This window comes from Magnolia sinica, chromosome 16 (assembly GCF_029962835.1).
Source record: "Magnolia sinica isolate HGM2019 chromosome 16, MsV1, whole genome shotgun sequence".
In the NCBI taxonomy this organism is placed as follows: domain Eukaryota; kingdom Viridiplantae; phylum Streptophyta; class Magnoliopsida; order Magnoliales; family Magnoliaceae; genus Magnolia; species Magnolia sinica.
The window spans coordinates 43,934,985-43,955,722 of NC_080588.1; the positions used below are offsets into that span (position 1 = coordinate 43,934,985).

Genomic DNA, 20,738 nt, shown 5'->3' on the forward strand with positions numbered 1-20,738 from the left:
TTGTTTATCAGGGAGTCCCATAAACCATCGGCACTATGGCATATGTAATGGTCAATCGTATCTCATTTAATCTTAGCCATTGTGGGTCCCACGTGGATGTGGCCCACTAAGATATTTTATATATATCAATATTATATTATGTATATTTATTTATTTATTTTATTATTATTATTTTTTTTGTAAAAATCACTCAGCATCCAGGCCCATGGCCTCTCAATCTGGACAGACGGTGTGGATTCAACACGTTCACCACGCTAGCCCACATAGCACCGTCCTGATCAATGGACGGTGCAGATACTTCACACATCAAGGTGGGTCCACATGGTGGTCTACCAAAATGGCTGGACGGTAAGGACTTAAAACACATACATTAAAGTGTGGGATCCCACAAGGCTTAGTGACGCCACCTACAGTAACAACATCTAGCTGTGGATTGCTAGGTTGCTGCCCAGTGTCCAGCAGATGGATGGGTGGATGTACACGTACATCGAGGTGGGTCCACATGGTGGAGGGTGTAGATGAAATCTATACATCATGTTGTGGCCCACCATTCAACTACCTGGATGGTGTGGATGCTGCACATGCATCACAGTGGGGTCCACCGTCCCAGCTAGATGGCTGGATGAAACACATAAATCAAGTGGGCCACACAATTAACACAAAGGAAAAAGGGAGGGAGGGAGGGAGGGAGGGAGAGAGAGAGAGAGAGAGAGAGAGAGAGAGAGAGAGAGAGAGAGAGAGACGGTCGTGAGAGGGGAGGGACCCCGCCACTATGGGCCCTCCCTATACATTGCATACATCAAGATGGGTCCCACCATATGTGGGCCCTTAAATCATCAAAATCATACAAATCAAACCTTAGAAGAACACCCACCTTTGATCATGGACTTCTCCTTCCATCAACGCATACTAAAGCTCTAATAGATGAGATTTAACGGTCGAGAGTGATCATAGAGGGTGGGATTAGATGGTAGGAAGGTGGGCCACACCTAGCTCTTTCTCATGAAGAGCTTGGACGTCCACCTCCCATGGTTGCTTGGGAGAATGAGTTTGAAAATGAGAGAGAGAGAGAGATAGAGGATGGAAGTGATGAGGAGAGGGATGGGTGAAGTGAGTGATGAGTGATGGGGAGAGTTGACTTTAGGGATGGGTAGTTGTACTTGGGGATAGGTGTGAGTGATGGGATGTGTACTTGACATTTGATGAGATATATTCTCTTGGGATTTGTAACACACGACGTTTTTGTCGAACTAAACGCGGGACCACATCTCCTGGCCCAGGTATCGCTTAAGTGTGCGAGACACGACATCGGAACCGCGACGACGACGTGGTCACAAGGATACAAGTCTTGGGTCAAGCCGACTCTAATATACAGGAAATGACTCAGGATCTCGTGCAAACACTGATAACATATCGCGGGTCACCGAAATTCGACCGGGAGGACTGTGGAAGCTTATGGAACGATATGGGCTAGGATACGGGTCTCAGACACTCGTAGTCGTGGTGCTCGTGGCCATGATTTTCATTCCGCTCCAACGACCCAAGCACATCTTGCTCCACCTATTGCAAACCCTAGTCCCGACCCCATTCCGAAGGTCCTTGTTTCGCCCCTAGTTGATACCGTTCCTCCGTCAGAGCCTGCCATACCTGTGCCCGAGGCTCCCACCCCTGTAGTTCATGTGCCTCCACCTGAGGCTAGTGTAGCCCCTCCTATGCCTACCATTCCAGTTGGAGCCGAGCAGCTTCAACAGATGCTCTAGGCAGTTACTGCTGTTGTGAGACTCGTATCCTAGCCCGTACTACTCCGTAGGCTTCACGGTCCTCCTGGTTGAATTTCGGTAACCCGCGACCTGTAATCGACATTTGTGTGTGGCCCTGAGTCATGTCCCGTATTCCTGAGTCTGCTCAATCTGAGACTTGTACCTTAGTGACTGCACCATCGCCGCAGTTCCGACGCCACATCTTGCGCACTAAGGCGGTACCTAGGCAAGGAGAAGTAGATCTGTGTTTGGTTCGAGGAAAATGCCGCATGTTACAAATACTAAGAAAATCTCTATGACAAGTCACATCAATCCATCAATCAAGTACAAGCAACCTAACCCATCCATCTCTTACAGTATCTTACATGAAGTCAACTCTCTCTTACAACCAAGTACACATCCATCACCCATCACCCATCTCTCACCCATCACAACCCATCACTCACCCATCCCTCTCTCTTACAACCTCTCTCTCTCATTCTCCCAAGCTCCATGAGAGCAATCTAATGTCTAAGCAAGAGACCTCCATGAGAGAAGCTTTGTGTGGCCCACTCCCTACCATTCAATCCAACCCTTTAAAGCCAATCTCGACCATTGAATCATGCCCCTTGGAGCTCTAGATCGCATTAGCGGAAGAAGGAAGAGGAGATCAAAGGTGGGTATTTTCTAGAGTTGATTTGTGTGGTTTTGATGAATTGAGGGCCCACATATAGTGGGACCTATCTTGATGTATGATTTGTATGAGGGGCCCATAATGGTGGGGTCCCTCCGCTACTTCGATCTCTCTTTCTCTCTCTCTCTCTCTCCCTTTCTCTTTCATCTTTTTGTGATGATGTGGCTGTGTGGCCCACCCGGATGGACCCCACTATGAAGCATGTATTTTATCCAAGCAATCTGTAGGTGGGGTCCACCTTGAAAATGTGTTACAACACAGTGAAGTGTGAATTGACAGTGTGGTGTACTGACCTGAAAACCACAAAAATATTAGCTTGGTTTAAAGCTTTAGAGTGGGCTGCTCATGTAGGCCCCACCTTGATGTATAAATCTAATCCACGATGTCCATCCTATTTCCCAACTCATTTTAGGCGTTGAGCCGAAAAATGAGGCTAATCCGATTTTCTGGCGGGCCATAGCATAGAAAATAGTGATTTCTACCATTCAAATCTATTAGGGCCCACCTTGATGTTTCTACACACCAAAACATACTAAATATTAGGCTCATTTGGACTGTCTTAAGCCATAGAATCCAATGGGTGGAGTGGATCCACCTAATGCGGGCCCTATCACGGAAAAACCTTAAGAAAATAGAAAAATAAAAAAATAAAAAAAAACACATGCAGCGGGCGCTGCTGCTGCTGCTCGTCTAGAGGACGCTGCAACAGTGTCCTACGGCTACGTGGGTGGAAATGGGAAGGGACGTGGGTCCCAGATGTAGGCCCCACCGTGATGTGTGTTGGGCATCAACACCATGCATTAATGGGGCCCCTTTTTGCTGTGGGGCACCCCAAAGATCTATCGTGCATGGTAGCTCAGGTGGCCCACGTCACAGGAAACAGTGTTGGATTGAACGTCTGCCATTGAAACCTTTTGGATTTCCAGGAGCTTTGGATAAATATAATATTTTTTTAATTATTTTTTTGGTTAGTGTGACCCTTTCAACTATGGATGGAAAATAAACATTATGGTGGCCCCACGTGGGACCCACTTGTGATTGGATTGGTTTGGCTGGTGTACCACACACCAGCCCTATAGCTGTTGATGTGGCAGGTTATGTGGAGCCCACCTTGGCGACGTGTGTGGGGTCCACCTTGATGTATGTGTTCTTCACCACACTGTCCAGTGGCTGGACATGTGCACCACCATGATGCAGTGTTGTATCCACACTGTCCGTGCAGTGGCACACCTTGAAGCAGTGCTTCATCTGCCCCGTTTATCTGTGGACCCCATTAAATGTATGTGTTCCATCTGCACACTGTCCATCCCTGATGGGGCCAACCTTGATGATATGTTGTATATCCACACTGTCCAGACCTTGGACAATGGGGATTGGATTGGTTGGCGTACCTCACTCTAGCTATGTAGCTGCAATACCACATCAGCAAGTTCTGAGGCCCACTGTGATGTATTTGTTTCATTGGCCATTGGTGCAGCCGATTGATGCGGCCCAATTGATGTGTATGATTCTCATTAGTGCAGCCCATTGAGCGGCCCATTATTATATATGTTAGGCCCATGTGATATGTATTAGGCCTGATGTGATGTATTTATGGCTCATGTGTTGAGGCCCATTATGACGTATTCAAGGCCCATGGGTAAGGCCCATTGTGATATATATTCGTGACCTATGGGCAGGGCCCATTGTGATAGGTATTAGGCCCATGTCACGTGGTCCATTTGTTGTATACTAGGCTCTTGTGTGAGGCCATGGGTCTTCTTTATGTTTAGCTCTATGTGGGCCACTCCTTGGGAGCAATGTTAGTTAAATGTCCACGTTGATGGGCAATGATGGTTTAATGCCCACATTGTCGAGGCCGATTGTTAATGCCGGTTATTGATACCGATTATGAGTATGTGACAACATAGTAACATGATACATGCCCATACGCATCATCTGCATGTTTGTTATGAGATGTGGTTGACCATTGCATATGTCATTGGGCAGATTGTTATGAGACTCCCTGATAGGTGGAGATTGTCTCACATGAGCACATGTTATGCGTAGGATTGATGCATGACTGAATTGTATGACTTATACATCTTACATTGTGAGTTATGATTACTATACACCCTAGCGACATCAGGGCCGTAGCCTCCACAGACATATCGCGGATGGCCAGATGGGACACTGAGAATCTGTTCTAGCATCGGGTTGCTATAGATGGCCCAAAGTGAAAATTTCTAAACCCTCTTGGTACCAGAGGATGCCCCAATATCGAAATCGAGTGGATACATGAGTGCCCGAGTGCCAAATACCAGGAGGCTGCATCTCCCACTGTGTCGTAGTTAGTTAGGAGGGGGTGTGGCTTACCCGCCCGAGGGTAGGGGGCATAGCTAGGCTGAGTTTGACCAGCTTGTGAATGGGTCCACTATCGACGTGCTGGGCAGATATTGGCTGACTACTGGACATGCGGATAATGAGGTCTCTTCTATTTGCATGGTCGTGCGTCAGTGGACGGTGATTTGCATGTAGAGTGTAATGGACCCCAGTGATGATCCCAGAGATGAACTATACTGATATGTGGACTTATTGAGTAAGAGTTGTATACTCATTCATTCACTATCCACTTGGGCTGGTAGTGTGCAATTAATGTTACTGTACCTTCACAATGGCCAAGATTTCGGTTAGGGCACGCGACTAATCTGAGATCAGGACTTTACCACATTGAGTCTGATTATCCAAATTTAGGTATGGGACTAGTTTGGATAGAAGTCCCTTGTGGAGGACCCCATAGCCTGTGATACTACATACTATCATCCTGACTTCACTCCAGCTTGGTCATTTCATTTGCACCGCATATTGCATTGCATCTGTAGCATTTAACATTTTGGGTTGTCATGTTTCTGCATTAATATAGTCGTTAGCATTCATGCCTTGCATCGCATAGCCTTGGTACAGCTGATGGCACTCATAGATTTACTAGTATATTTCTGCTTACTCTGATGTCGTATGATTCATGATCTCATCAGTATTTCTGCTTATTTCGATATTGTAAGATTTATGACATTGTATTGTATACTTGGCACTTACCTTGTGCACACACTTACACCACCTTCTAAGCTTTCTATAAGCTTATGCACGATAGATGTGTGTAGGTGATGTTAGGTTGCGGCAGCATGGAGCTTAGAGCATGTAGTGTCTTCGAGAGCTTAGATTTTCGACATATGTATTTCCCTTTCAGCATTGTATTCAAAGTTTATATTAGTGGATATGTGATGATGATGTTGCTTTTGTGATTTGGGTAAACTTGTGGTTATGCTTCTTACAAGATAAATGTACGTTGAAAAATCCTCCTTGTATGATCCCAGGATCGAAATCTGGCGTATACGCCCTGGGAGCCGAGAATGGGGTATTATGGAGGCTGTTGGCACCGAATTTAGTGATCAAGAATCTTGTGAGCCCGATTTTCGAGTTTGGGGTATGACAGCTGCCCTCCAGGGGCAAAGTCGACAGACAGAGGAGACTCCGGAGTAGAGAGAGCAGACATAAGTGAGTGCCTTTTATCGAGATTTTTGTCAGTACAATCCCCCACGTTTCAGGGGTGAGCCTGATCTCACAGCGGCCGAGTTATGGCATGTAGAGGTGGAGAGGATCTTTGATAACATGCGATGTACATCACAAGAGCGAGTTCCTCTGGTCATTTTTCTTCTTCAGGGCGAGGCCCAAAACTGGTGGCCTTCTATTTCCAGATCAGTTGAGAGAGATTTTGTGTGGACCTGGAAGGACTTCGTGGATAATTTCAACCAGAAGTTCTTCCCTGAGCATGTTTGGGAGCAGAGAGCGCTAGAGTTCAAGACCCTTGTTCAGGGTGATATAACCATGTCTCAGTATGAGGCACGTTTTGTTGCTTTGTCCAGATTCGCCACCTATCTTGTTGATGACGAGAGGGGGAAGGCCTGCCGTTTTGTGAACAGCTTGCATCCCGCTCTCAGGAGTAGAGTGGTTGGGCATCTTCTTACTACATTTGCTGAGGTTGTACATAGGGCCCTAGTGTATGAGGAAGATTGGGCTACCTATCAGAGGTCCCGAGATCAGGGTGGAGACCGAAAGAGGAAGACGCATTCCGGTAGCTCCCACCAGAAACAACACCGTTGGCATAGGGACCGTTCAGGGTTTCGATAACTAGCAACACAGCCAGTGACATCTTCTTCCCAGCCAGCTTTATCTTCTTTTAGACCATTCACCAGAGTTTGTTTCGGTTGTGGGCAGATGGGACATCGTAGAAGCAAGTGTCCTTATCCCCAACAGTAGCAGAAGAGGGCACCGCCCACAGCAGCCCCCACATCAGCCACCATAGCAGCAGCAACAAAGACCCCAGCACCAGCCTCTTAGGCCTCCTCCACGGCAGTAGAGGCAATAGGGTAGGCCGCTGCAATGACCACAACAACAGCAGAGACCGTAGCAGAGGGGTCGGGTACCTCCCCGTTGGCTTAGGGCAGGTTTTATGCCACTCAACAGGTCACAGACCCTTAGACGTTAAGCTTGCTTACCTTGCCATCTTAGGGTAGATTCTATGCTGCACAACAAGTGCAGGGCCAGGATCCTCAGTTGTCGTCGGGAGGAATAGTCGAGGGTATTCTTCTTGTCTTCGCTTCTATTGTTTGTATATTGTTTGATTTCGGAGCGTCGTATTCGTTTGTGGCCGAGGAGTTTTGTCGATCGACTGATCTTCCGTCGGAGTCCACTCATAAGGCTCTATCTGTTTCGACTCCCTTGGGGAAGTCTGCCGTTATAGGTCGTATGTGTTGGTTTTGTCCCATGCTAGTTAGAGAGATGTTCCTGCCTGCGGACTTGTACATATTGGTGATGGCTGAGTATGATGTTATCCTGGGTATGGATTGGCTTACCGAGTACCACGTTGTGTTGGACTGCTCTACTAGGACAGTCACGTTTGCATATCCAGCTTGCCTATGTTCTAGTTCGTTGCCGAGCCCAGAGGAGGCTGTTGTCTAGCTTGTTGGCTTGTGTTGTTGAGGAGTCAGTGGCTAGGTGTTTTGAGCAGTTACCAGTTGTTTGTAAGTTTTCGGATATGTTTCAGGAGATTCCAGGTTTGTCACCGCGCCGATAGATAGAGTTTCAGATAGATCTGGTGCTCGGTACCGCGCTTATCTCGGAGGCCCCATATTGGATGACACTAATGTGGTTGTGGGAGCTATAGGGGCGATTGGATGAGTTGCGAGAGTTGGATTTTATTCGTCCTAGGAGTTAGCCGTGGGGAGCCCCGATATTATTCATGAAGAAGAAGAATGGCTCGTTGAGGCTCTATGTGGATTATCACAAGCTCAACAAAGTCACTATTAAGAACAGATACCTGCTCCCGATGATTGATGATTTGTTTAACTAGTTGCAGGGTGCTCAGTTCTTTTTCAAGATTAACTTGCGCTCTTGTTATTATCAGATTCGAGCCAGAGAGGAGGACATTCTAAAGATAGCTTTCTGGACGAGCTACGATATCTTCGAGTTTCTAGTCATGTCTTTTGAGCTGACCAATGCACCAGCCGTCTTCATGTAGCTGATGAATGAGGTCTTCTGGCCCTACCTCAACCAGTATTTTGTAGTCTTCATCGATGATATTCTAGTATATTCGAGGACCCGGGAGGACCATGAGATGCATTTGTTGATAGTGTTAGAGACCCTCCGTGCCCACTAGCTGTATGCAAAGTTGGAGAAGTGTGAGTTTTGGTAAGAGGAGGTGAAGTTCCTTGATCATGTAGTGACGAGGGAGGGTGTCGTTGTAGACCCCTCAAAATCGATACAGTGTTTCAGTGGGGCCAACCCATGAACACATCTGAAATCCATAGCTTCCTTGGTCTAGTGGGATATTATTGGCGATTCATTGAGGATTTTTCTCGTATTACAGCACCGCTGACCCTGTTGACGCAGAAGGGCACCGAGTTCATCTGAAGTGACTCCTATGAAGAGGCATTTATGGAGTTAAAGGACCGCCTCACGTTCACTCTCGTCCTCACTCTTCCCTCTGGGAGTGAGGGGTTCGTTATGTTTACCGATGCCTCCAGAGTTGGTTTGGGTGCTATCTTGATGCAGCATGGGAGACCAGTGGCGTATGCCTCGCGCCAGCTCAAGGTCCACGAGCTGAACTACCTCACGCATGATCTAGAGTTAGCAGTAGTTGTCTTCGCACTGAAGGTGTGGAGGCATTATCTCTATGGGGTTAGGTTCGAGCTCTTTTCGGACCATAAGAGCCTGAAGTATTTGTCTTCGTAATCGGAGCTGAATATGCGACAAAGGCGATGGATGGAGCTCCTGAAAGATTAAGATTTTGACCTTTAGTACCACTCGGATAAGGTAAACGTGGTGGCGGACGCGATCAGCCGTTAGCCACGAGGCTTGGTGGCGCAGATGATGGTTCGTGAATGGAAGATGCTCGAAGATGCATCCGAGTTCGACTTCGAGTTTGGCATGAAATCCTCTATTATTCAACTTTCAAGCCTGTCAATTCAACACTCTCTTATTGTAAGGGTGATCGAGGCTCAGCAATAGACGAGTCGTTACAGGGATACCGAGCAGAGGCAGCATTGGTGGAGTAGTCAGACTGGTATATTGGTTTCGATAGTGAATTTTGCTACAGATGCCGATTGTGTGTTCCGGACGTGTTAGAGTTGCGTAGAGATCTGATGATCGAGGCACACCGATCGAGACTTACAATCCACTCGGGCTCCACGAAGATGTACAGAGATATAAAGAGGCAGCATTTCTTGTCGGGGATGAAGCGCCAAATTACTACTTTTGTGGCCGAGTGTGACACTTGCCAATGTGTTAAGGCCGACCACCAAAGGGCCCTTGGTCCTTTGCAGCCATTGAGCGTTCCACTATGGAAGTGGGAGCACGCGTCAACTGATTTCATCATGGGCTTGCCGAAGACTCAGTGCGGTTATAACGTCATCTGGGTTGTCATCGATCATCTGACGAAGTCGGTACATTTTATTCTGATGCGTGCAACCTAGACATTTAATCAACTTGAGAAGGTATTCATTGAGGAGAGAGTGAGACTGCATGACATTCCGATTTCGATCGTCTCTGACCGAGACCCTAGATTCACATCTTAGTTTTGGAAGAGCTTTCAGCAGGCTATGGGGACCACTTTGCAGCTTAACACCACTTATCATCTGCAGACCGATGGGAAGACCGAAACGGTCAACAGATCCTCGAGGATATGCTCAGAGCTTGTGTGATTGACTTCGTAGGTTGCTGGGATGAGCATTTGCGCCTGGCCGAGTTCGCGTACAACAACAGTTATCAGGTGACCATTGGCATGACTCCTTTCGAGGCACTATATGGCAGACCATGCAGATCTTCTAGTTGTTGAACCGAGGTTAGGGAGCGTCCTCTCCTAGGTCCCGAGCTTATACAATAGTTGTTGAAGATCATTGATATCATTAAGCAGCGTATGCGCATAGCTTAGAGCCAGCAGAAGAGCTTTGCAGATCGTCGGTGTCATCCTCTGGAGTTTGCAATAGGAGACATGGTGTATCTCAAGGTCTCCCCCATGAAGGGCGTAGTGCAATGTAGAACAAAGGGCAAGCTTGTCCCAAGATTTAAAGGACCTTTTGAGACATGGGCGCATGGGCGCCGGGGCTTACAGGCTTGCCTTACCTTCTGAGTTGTCCGGTATTCACAACGTGTTCCATGTATCGATGTTGTAGAAGTGTGGGTCGGACATTATTCCGGTGATTGATTGGTAGCTCCTCGACGTCCATGAGGATACTTCTTACATTGAGCAACCGATTCGCATCCTTGATCGGAAGGAGCGGGTTCTTCAGACCAAGGTCATTCCCTTGGTGAAGGTTCAGTGGGGTCACCATTTAAAGGCCGAGGCATCCTAGGAGCGCGAGGCTGAGATTTGGGAGCATTATCCCCATTTGTTTGATGCATGATTGTATTGTTGATTGATGCCTTCTCATGTGATGATGATTGATATATATGATGATGTCTTGCCGATTTGTTTTGTCCTGGTTATGGTAAATTTTGATGATGAAATTTTTTGTTAGGAGGGGAGAGCTGTAAAACCCTTAACCTTAATATCCATTTCGCTCCATCGGATCCCGCGGTTCTACTGGTGAAATTTTCAGTGACCCGTGACCTACGAATTGCGTTTGCGATGACCCTTAAGTTCCATTATATAAATCCGACCCGAATCGACACGAAACTACTGCCTTAGCGACTGCATTGTCGCCGCAGTTCCAACACCGCATCTCATGCGGCAATCCGAGTTATAGATCATAAAATGTGGGCCGTGCTTGTTTTAGGTCTTAAATCACAATTTGTGGGGCCCACCTAGGGTTGCACAAATCCCTAGGTATGCTTGCATCACTCTAGGGTCATTATTAGACTAGCTAGGTTAGGCTTGGTAGTTAGGTCCCTAGCTAGCAAGTCATCATTGATTTTCTTACTAAGGTAGCCTCCTTTTTGTCTCTCTCATGCAAAAAAACTCCTTTTGCTCTAATCAAATTATGAAATTCTCACTTTCTCCTCTTCTCTAGAGAGAGAAGTCATCATTTCCCCCTCTTTTCTAGTAAGGCAATCATAGGTTTTGGTATAAAAAAAAAAACCCCTCCCACTTGCAATTTCATCTCATTTTCCCTCCCTCCCTCTCTCTCTCTCTTTCTCTCTCTCTCTCTCTCTCTCTCTCTCCCTCCTAAGGAAGCTTGGATGTCCCACCTCTTGCCCATTAACCATCCCTCCATCCACCCTATAACCCTATAATCTAGCCCTTAGCTAAAGATCTTAGCCTTTGAACCTTCTTCCTAGGTGGTTAGAGGACCTCTTAGTGGTGGTAGCTTGAAGATCTATTAGGTGGGTGCTTTGTATTTAGGAACTTAGATTTGTATTTCCTTTTATTTCTTCATCTCATGTTTTGAATCATGTGGGGGCCACTAAATGATGGTGGAGGCCCCATGTCTTCTTGGGTGTGGCCATTCTCTATGGACCCCACCATGGTCTTTTCTCTTAGTTAGAAGGATCCTTGGGTAATCTAGACCCTTGATCCTTGGTGGAGATGGCATCTTCACCATTGGATCTTGATTAGAAAGATGCATGCGTGTGTAGATCATTGTACCTTTATCAATATTAGTGGATGTGTGGTTTGTAATGAAGGGAAGGGCCTCAATGTGGTGGAGCCCCTTCCCTTGTGGCCAATTCTTTTTTTTTTCTTTTGATTATCTCTTATTCTCTGATGTGTGTAGCCCACCTTGTGGCCTGGAAGCATCCAGTCCATCCAAAGAGAGTGGACGCCCATGGCTGTCCACTCTATGGATGTTGATGACCTGTTTATCCTTTTATGGGCACATGCAATGGGTTTTTATTTGAGGAATAGGTCTAGATATTTGCGGGGCCTACTAAGGTTGACCACAAAATTGATTTCATGGGGTGATTTCCCCTTATTTTGGTTCTCTTGCTCAGTTTACTTCATGTATATGTTGCTGTTCAGAACTTTTCTAGATAGTTTCTAGCTAGTTTTGGGTCAGATTTGGGGACTGTTTGGGGGATTGTTTCTACCTATTTGATATACTTTTCCTGGATGTGTGGACCCTACCTAGATGTGTACTAAATTTCACACTTATCTAACCTTGTTTGAGGACCCAAAGGTGTGGCCCAAGTGGGTGGACAGTCCAGATTTTTTGGACTGTCCAGCAACATTACAGTTTGTAAAACCATAAATATAGAATTGTTTTCAAAATACCTTGAAGTACACTTGTATGGGGAGGTTAGAAATATTTTTTCCCAATTTTTGGAGGACTTAGGCCCACCCTTTTGGGTTGCTCAAAATAGGGACAAAAGTATTTTATTTTTCTATTGTATCTTTTTAGACCTTACTGTCCATGTTTGTTTACCCAGGCTTTTGTGTGGTGGTGGCCTTCCCATTCACCCGACTTGTGGCCCACCTTGTAGGGGAAAACCCCATGTGCATATGGGCCACATATCTGATCAGATTTTGGGGTGTTTAGGGGCTAGGATAGCAGCACCTTGCTGGACATCCAGCTGGGCTGAATGTCCAGTAATGGGCTTGCCATTCACCCCACCTCAGGCCCACCTTCATGTATGTTTTTATCCTAATCATCTATCCTTGTGTGGCCCACTTAGTAGGGGACCAGTCCCTAGTGGGACGTCCCAAAGTGGGGCCCACCTGGACTTTGGAAGGGGCCAACCGTCCCACCCTTAGGACGCCTAAGGGGTGGGCTGGTCGTCCCACCCTAGTGGCCCACTTGATGTATGTGTTTTATTCATTGGCCGTCCTCCCTGGAGTGGCCCACTGATGTGTGGACCACTCCCTAGAGGGATACCCACCATTGGAACCACCTTGTTGTATGTTGTTCAAGCCGTTCAAGCCCTTGGGACGCCGAGGCCCACCTGGACGTCCAACCTTCTTGGGCTGCTGCTAGACTTGCAGTCCAGCAGCAGGCCCACCTCCTTTTGTGTATTGTATTCATGCCCTCCATCTGTTGGAGCCCACTATGATGACTAAGAGACACTATTAGATTTATTTTCCCTCAAAATTTATATCTGCTGGACCTCAGCAAGCCTAGGAAAATGGTTGGGCTGAAAATCCAGCAATGTATTAAGGGGTGCATGGCACTTGTTGTGGGACATTTTAAGGATGTGTGGCCCACCAAATGAAGTGTTGAGTACACACACAAATCAACCTATTTTTTTGAGGTATATTTTGGGCTTAATTAATACTTTGTAAGGCCCATCCTATGTTGGGACCATGTATGAACCAGATTTTTATGGTCCTATAGGCCCAGATGGACTAAAGATCCTCCAATTGAGCCCAGTATTGTGCAAGGGCTGACCTTATCATATTATGGGCCCAATGAGCTATCTATGAGCCTAACTTGAGCAAATGAACCTTGAATGCCCACTCTTAAACCCCTGGTATGGGCTGACTTGTAAGGCACACTTTATAACTTGTTGGTTAGGCCTTGGCAAGTCATGGACTGATGTTGTGAGGCCCACATAAATAATTTAGGCCCTGGCCTTGTATCCTTGGGCTTATGGGCTACTCATTTGATCCGTTTAATGCATGGATCTAGTAGCATATTAGGTTGGGCCATAAATGCTCCATTTGGCCCATAATGATATGTACTTGGGCCATGTTATGCCCTTGTTAAGTCCATGACATTCATGAGGACCTTGGGCCATTCTCTTGGGGCCCATTATGTGTTGTGATGTGGATATATGGCTGCCAATTTTGTTTTCACAATGGTATTCGGGCCTTGGACCTTGGTTTAGTTACCTATCTTGATTGGGCCGCTTTCTTGAGGACAATGGTGGTTAAATGTCCCCATTGTGGACCCCTCTAGGCCCATTGGTGGTTGAATGTCCACCTTAGGTCTAGTTGTTAGGTCTGTTCTCATCCTTTGGTGGTTGGATGTCCACCTTAGACCTTGTTTGGACCCGTTCCTATCCCTTAGGCCATAGAATGACTTGTTTAGACCTTATGGGCTACCCCAAACCATTGCCTCCTCCCCCCTAGTAGTATGTATCTTTCCTTTGAGGATTTTGTCTAAGCACCTAGACTTAACCTTGGTAAGAGGAGAGTACAACATCGTCTCATGTCATACGCAGTTACCTTTCATGATTCATCCATGTGTATCATATGTGTGCTTGGAGTATGGATTGACTGATCATGACTTATGCCGTTGGGTAGATTGTTTATAGGACTCCCAAAAATATGGAGTTGCCTTACATGAGCACTGGATACGCAGGATTGGATGCATGGTTGATTGGTGTGATCCATGCATTTGGCATTGCCTAACACGTTAATATTTGCCCTCGCTTCATCAAGGCTATAGCCTCCACATGTATATCGTGGATGGCCAGATTTGAACACCGAAAATGTTTGTTTGAGCACATAAGGCATGTAGGATGTCTTTGGGTGAAAGTCCCAAAACCTTCATGGTACCAGGAGATGCTCTAACGCCAAGATCAAGTGGAAAACATGAGCGTCAGTGCTTTTACCATTAAGCCGCATCTCCCACTATATTGTGGTCGGTTGGGAGGGGATGTGGGCTTACCCGCCTGAGTGAGGAGGCAATAGCTAGGCTGAGTTTGACCAGCTCGTAAATAGGTCCGCTGTTGTCGAGCCTTGTTGGTGATTAGCTGTCTACAGGTGGGTAGTGAGGTCTCTTACGATCATTGGGCTGTGCGGCTAGGAGAGCGGCAGTCAGCAGGTAGGGTATTTGACCCCGGTGATTTTCCAGAGAGGAACTGTACTGATTTGTGGACTTAATATAGGGATGAGCATGAATGCATTGCATATTGCATATGGCACTTGGCTGTATGGCCTTGCATTGCATAGCCCTTGATTGACAGATGGTATTCCTGCCTTGCATTGCTTAGCCTTATGACGTCTAGTGGTATTCATGGTCTTACCGTATTCTTCTGCATACTCTGATATCGCATTCATGACACCTGTCCTACACACACTTATACCGCCCTCTAAGCTTTCTATAAGCTTATGCACGATTGATGCATGTAGGTGATTCGAGGCTAGTGAGCGGAGCAGGAGCTGGAGCATGCCATTGATCCTTTTGGAGTTTTTTTATATAGACTTTGTATTTCCCTTTGAGCTTTGTACTTTAAAAAGTTTAAATTCTTAGTGGATTTTCTAGCTGTTCTTGTAATTATTTATTTGTAGTGATGATATTATGATCTTGGGTATGCTCTTTATGAATCAGACTTATGATCCTCCTTATAGGATCTCAGGATCAGAACCTGGTGTATGGGTGCTAGGAGCCGAGAATGGGGTACTATGGAGGTTGTCGATGCCGGATTCGGCGACCGGGAATTTTATGAGCCAAGTTCCCGAATTTGGGGCATGACACGCATTTTGAATTACTTACATCGATTTATGCACTACTACCTAAAAACCCATGAAATTACGCGACGACTAAGAGAGTCTCTACCTAGAGTGTATTACATCCATGATATAATAATTGAATCACTAGTTGTGATACCTTCAACACATCACTTGCATCAAAGAGAATATAAACTGAATCATGGGAGTTCTAGAATATCAACACACATGCCCAAGCCTTAAAGGTAAATAGCATAAGGTTGGTAACATAAGGAGGAGAGTGGTAATAGCTAACTTATAAAGAAGAGAGTGGCAATGACCAGCTTAATAAAGAGGAGAGTGACAATGGCCAATTCAGTAAAGAGAAGATTAGCAAGGCCTAACTCAACAAAATTGGTTAGGCAAAGGAAAGGCTTGTATCCATCGCCCTGTATAAATTCATAAAGATTACGCATAATTAAGCTTATACCATAATTCCTAAAGGATAAATAATTGATGATGGTAAATCATACAATTACAGGGAGAGAATCATAGTATCATAAATACATGCAAAAAGGCAATTACATCACACCAACTTAAATTAAGGTAAGCTTAAAGGAAAAACCCTCACCTCTAGCGTCGTATCTCCCTTGAGGGTTGTTAGAGTTTTTCGTATACACCGTGGAGTTGAGTTCTAATATGAAATTAAACAATTCAAGTGGTCAGATTATTCCATGAACTGTCTCACATTATTAGGGACAATGGCTAGGTCTTGGCTTATTAAGATAACCTATTAGGTATGAACTTAGTAGATGAAAGGGTTACCCTAGTTAGTAATTAACCTTACTTGATCAAACCCAAGTCTTTAGTAGAATTTTCTTGCCGAGTCGACCCGGTTAGACTCGATCCTAAACAACCTTTATATGGTTGTTGAAAACCTAAAGATCAATGAGAAGATGAACATGAAAGTTTACCTCGGTCATCAGAGAGATCCAGTCTGAATGGGAATTTACCCAGACGGCTCAGCGAGTTGTCATTTTGCTTGTCGGTCTCTCTCTTTCCCTATATTCTTCTTGCATTCTCTCTTTCTTGTTCTTCTTCAGAGTAGAGGACAGAATTTGGATGGGCTATAACTTTAACCCATCTGATCCCAATCGAGTTGACTTCATACAATACTTGAACTTTCTCTCCATTTCTTCTTCTCTCTCTTCTATTACTCTCGGGTTTTTTTTTTTTTTTTTTTTTTATAATGCTGTGAACATCCTCTACCCACTACCAAAAAACTGGGTAAAGCTGACGAACTAGGGGTGGTTTTGGCTACGACTAAAATCCGTTGTCATTGCCGACGGCTAAAAGTCGTCGCCGAAAGTCAGTAATCCGTCGGCGCACCAGCCATTTTGAATGGTGGACGTCCAACCATCTACTATTTTCTTATTTTGTGGTCCATCCAAGACTTATTTAGGGATCAATCTCAAAATAGTGTTGTTTACCATTATTTTTTTCTTCTCTAAAAAATTGTGAGTTTTGTACATAATGTAAAATAGTGATGACTCGTTTTCGAAAATAGTGGCAATGATATAGAGTTATCCATACCATTCAAATAATCCTTCTAGTTGTAAATGTTTAATATTTATAATTTTCTTATACAATACAATCTTAACCATCCAGAAAATGGTCCCTCTTGCATGTACAACTGTTAACAGATTTTTATTTTTTTTATTTTTATTTTTATTTTTATTTTTCTTGTTATAAACAATGGTAAATGCACACTATTTCGGATTTGAAAGGGTTATCTTATTTAGAAGAGGAATATCGAGCGCCATTTCTCCTCCAATTTTCAAGCCGCGACATCTTCCATCGCCATCGAGCAGCGGCAGAGAGAAGCGTCTCTATAACATGCTTATCAGAAAAAAGGACCAAGAACTCATTTCTCTTCAGCTCTTTCTACAGGTATATTCCACCTTCCTCTCGCACGTTCCCCCACATGCACGTTAGATCCCTTCCCTTTCACATGCATGCCTTTTATGTCTGCATTTTCCTTGTTTTTGAGTTTTTACATATGCATAATACGTGTCTTCTCTATAATAGCTACACAGAGTCCTACTCTTCCCAGACTCCTGTCCCCTACACAGAGTCCTACTCTTCCCAGACTCATGTCCCCATGCTGCATGCATGTTCGAGATCTGAGCTGTTATTCATGTGGGTCATGGGTGTCTATGTTGTAATGATCCGAAAATTGGACCAGTGCCTTCCTTCAATCAGGTGGGCCACATGCATGAAAGAAACGGACGGTTAAAAATGATTGAGGAATGATCCACGTTCATCTTACGACTAGATCTTGGACCAGGGAACATAAGTGAGAGGGTTCGCCTAAGGGTGGACCAGATCTCGCATCCATGCATCAGATGCTTGAAAGGGTATTTTGGTCAAAGAAAAATATACTGGCAGGATGGTAAACCTTTTGCAGGAAGGATCTTGGACCCAAGATCCCCTTTTTTTGGGTAAGATTTTAAAGTCTAAATCATGCAATAGAGCTCCTTCATGTGGGGTTGTTTGATTTGTAGGTGATAAATGGAGTGGGCCCATTTATTAATTGGGTCTGAAAATCTGACCTAGCGCGGCTAGGCCCAAGGACATGTTTGGATGCATGATATTATTCAATTCATGAATTTGAATTTTTAAATTTGTGTCTTCACGAAATGGGAAGTTCATTAATAAGCAGATTTGTTGATTGGGGCTTTGCTTGTAAAAATCATGATTTTCTCTGTTTGTCGTTTGCTTGGGTTAAATCAAATTTATATTTCATTAGTGGTTTGAAGTCCTTTGAAATTGCTTGGGATTTTGGACTATTCAAACTAATTTATCGATGGTCATCAATATTAATGGTCGAAATCAAATATGGTATAAGAATGTTCTAATTCAACATAATTCGATCAAATTCATGCAATCTGAAGAATTAACCAACAAATTCAAATGGCCTACATCTCTTCCTAATTGAGTGTTTCTATTTCTAAATATGGGAAGTTCTGCTATGTTGAAGAATTTGCTCAAATCTTTTTTGAAATAGAAATCAAACTGATTCGACATAGTTTGTGGTTTGCCGCAAAACAACAACGAACTTTGGAATCTGGATCAAATTGGATCAATTTATTTCAATCAAGAGTAACGAATTATGACATGTCAAATTGTCGTTTCATTCACTTGAAGTCTTGAACTGATTTGCGGTTTGGGTGTATGGTTTAATCGAGCATAACTATGCCTAAGACCTGAAGGAAAAGACAATTCCTAGAGGATTTTTTTTTTTTTTTTTTTCTTGAGGAATTATAGGATCCTTAACCAAAAGATGCATAGGATTGTCAGGATTTAATTTTGTGTGAGAGTGGCCCATCTTTAGTGATACAGATCATTGGTCTGTTGGGCCTCAGCACAGGGAAGACCATGCCTTATAAACCTCCCATATTGGAAGATCTTAGACACCGATCTTGGGCTGTTTTAGCTGAACATGGATTGTTGCTGCACTTCTCTTCTTAACCATCTATTTGCAAGCCACAAATAGAAACATTAGGATGGCCCAAGATCAATGGTCTGGATTGCCGGACAATGGACCTCACTCGCGCAAATGAAAACTGAGGTTGAGGATCTAATGATGCAAATATCAATATTTACATCGTTGTAACCATTCAGATTACATTTGCGTGTGTGTATACTGAATCTAACTTATGCACATCCAAATGATGTAAGCAAGAGATCACCATCACAATGCAAACACTGCCATGAATATTGATTTTTTGTTGCCGAACTTGCTCTAGCAATTGCTGCGTGCATTCAGCAGGATGGACAAGTCGCCTTCTGGGGTACCCCAGAAATTGACAACCACCCAACTTCCTATTGTCAAACCAGTAGATGACAATATATAAAAATGCCACAGGTCTGATTAAGGGTACATTTTGTTGAACCAATAATTTCATGATATTTGGCACCAAATTAGACTGATTAATCATGAAATTTCATGATATTTGGCACAACGAAATGCACCCTAATGAGGAGGAACTGGGAAGAGATGTAAGAAAATGTTTGCACTGACAAGTCTGCAAATTGAACACAGTAGGAACCAGCAGTTATGAGAGGAAATGGAATTCAAGAAGTTGAGATGTCTGTAATGATTAAAGGATGGATTATGCATCTTGAATCCATCCTCTCTTCTTAAGCTTACTGCTTCACGGTGCTAGATTTCGAGCAGATGAAACCAATTGGTGGTTTAATCAAGTTGCCAATGGTTCACACACAACATAAAAATGTGGGCTGCCTAATTCTTGGATGAGGTCAAAAACATTGGCCACACCTGATGCCTGCTCTTATGTCTAACGCATGTGTCCGGTTGGCCTGTACAGCAAAATGTAGAGGTGAGTCAGCGCTTCGCAGAACTCATAGAAATATGCATTTTAGAAGAAAATTTGTGATGGACAAAGTGCACATATATAGTAAATCTAATTGGAAATATAAGCCTGCGTAACATTTTACTTCAATGCTGCTATTCTCTGTTCTAAGGAGAGAACAACAGCTTGTGATTGGACATCACTTTCTTGTTCTCAACTAAAACAAGGTTCCAAAATGGGAGTGGCCAAAGACTCCTACATTAACAACGGATCCAACCATACTCCAAACTGCCGTAGTTCTTGCTAGCTATGCTATGCCTACATCATGATCACCATCATGGGGAGTTTCTATCTGCTGAGAACTTCCCTTGGGAACTGGAAAAAAAGAAATCATGCACTACATGCATCTCATCTTATAAGATTTGCAGGTGAAGAAGACACTCCCATCAAGCTGTTCATGCATTTGAATGTCCTTGTAAGCATTCTTCTTATGATCTCTTAACTTACAATACATCATCACTTTTTTTTATCTCTCTTTGCTTTTCTTTTTTCGTTCCAAAGGTCTACAAGTGTATGTCTGGACCTTCGTTCATATAGAGATGCATACAAAAAGATGTAGACTACATCTCTCTTGCATCTTACTTATTTTTCGCTGTTTGAGTGGGTTATTATTATTATTATTTTTAATTTTTTAATTTTTTTATGTTGGGCCTTGTTCCACAGATCAACTTCTTTTCATGTTTCCATACATTTGTTTTTCTATGTATACATGCATGTAGTGCATCGTGTTTCTTTATCCTACACTAAAAGAAATTTGCAATATATATATATATATATATATATATTGTTATGTAACCAGATATTTGTGCATTCACCTTGTTTTGCATGCATTGACCTGTTCATCTCGATCCAAAGCAGGAGTAAAGCTGAAAAGATTGTCCCCTTCAAGATCATTTCATTTCTTTCCAAGGCTTTAAATATGATCTTAAAGATGAGCATCAAGTGAGATTTTCATGGAGAACATTACATTGAAAATCCATCCTAAGTATCTTTTTTTACTTTCATTACAAACAGACATTAATTTCATA

The 20,738-nt window shown here is 44.0% G+C and overlaps 1 protein-coding gene across 1 annotated transcript; it reads left to right on the forward strand.

Moving 5' to 3' along the window:
* Positions 1-6,081: 6,081 nt before the first annotated feature.
* LOC131228815 (uncharacterized) lies at positions 6,082-7,650 on the forward strand. Its single transcript, XM_058224673.1, has 2 exons — positions 6,082-6,544; positions 7,517-7,650. The coding sequence occupies exons 1-2, from the start codon at positions 6,082-6,084 to the stop codon at positions 7,648-7,650; spliced, it is 597 nt and encodes a 198-aa protein (XP_058080656.1).
* Positions 7,651-20,738: the final 13,088 nt, after the last annotated feature.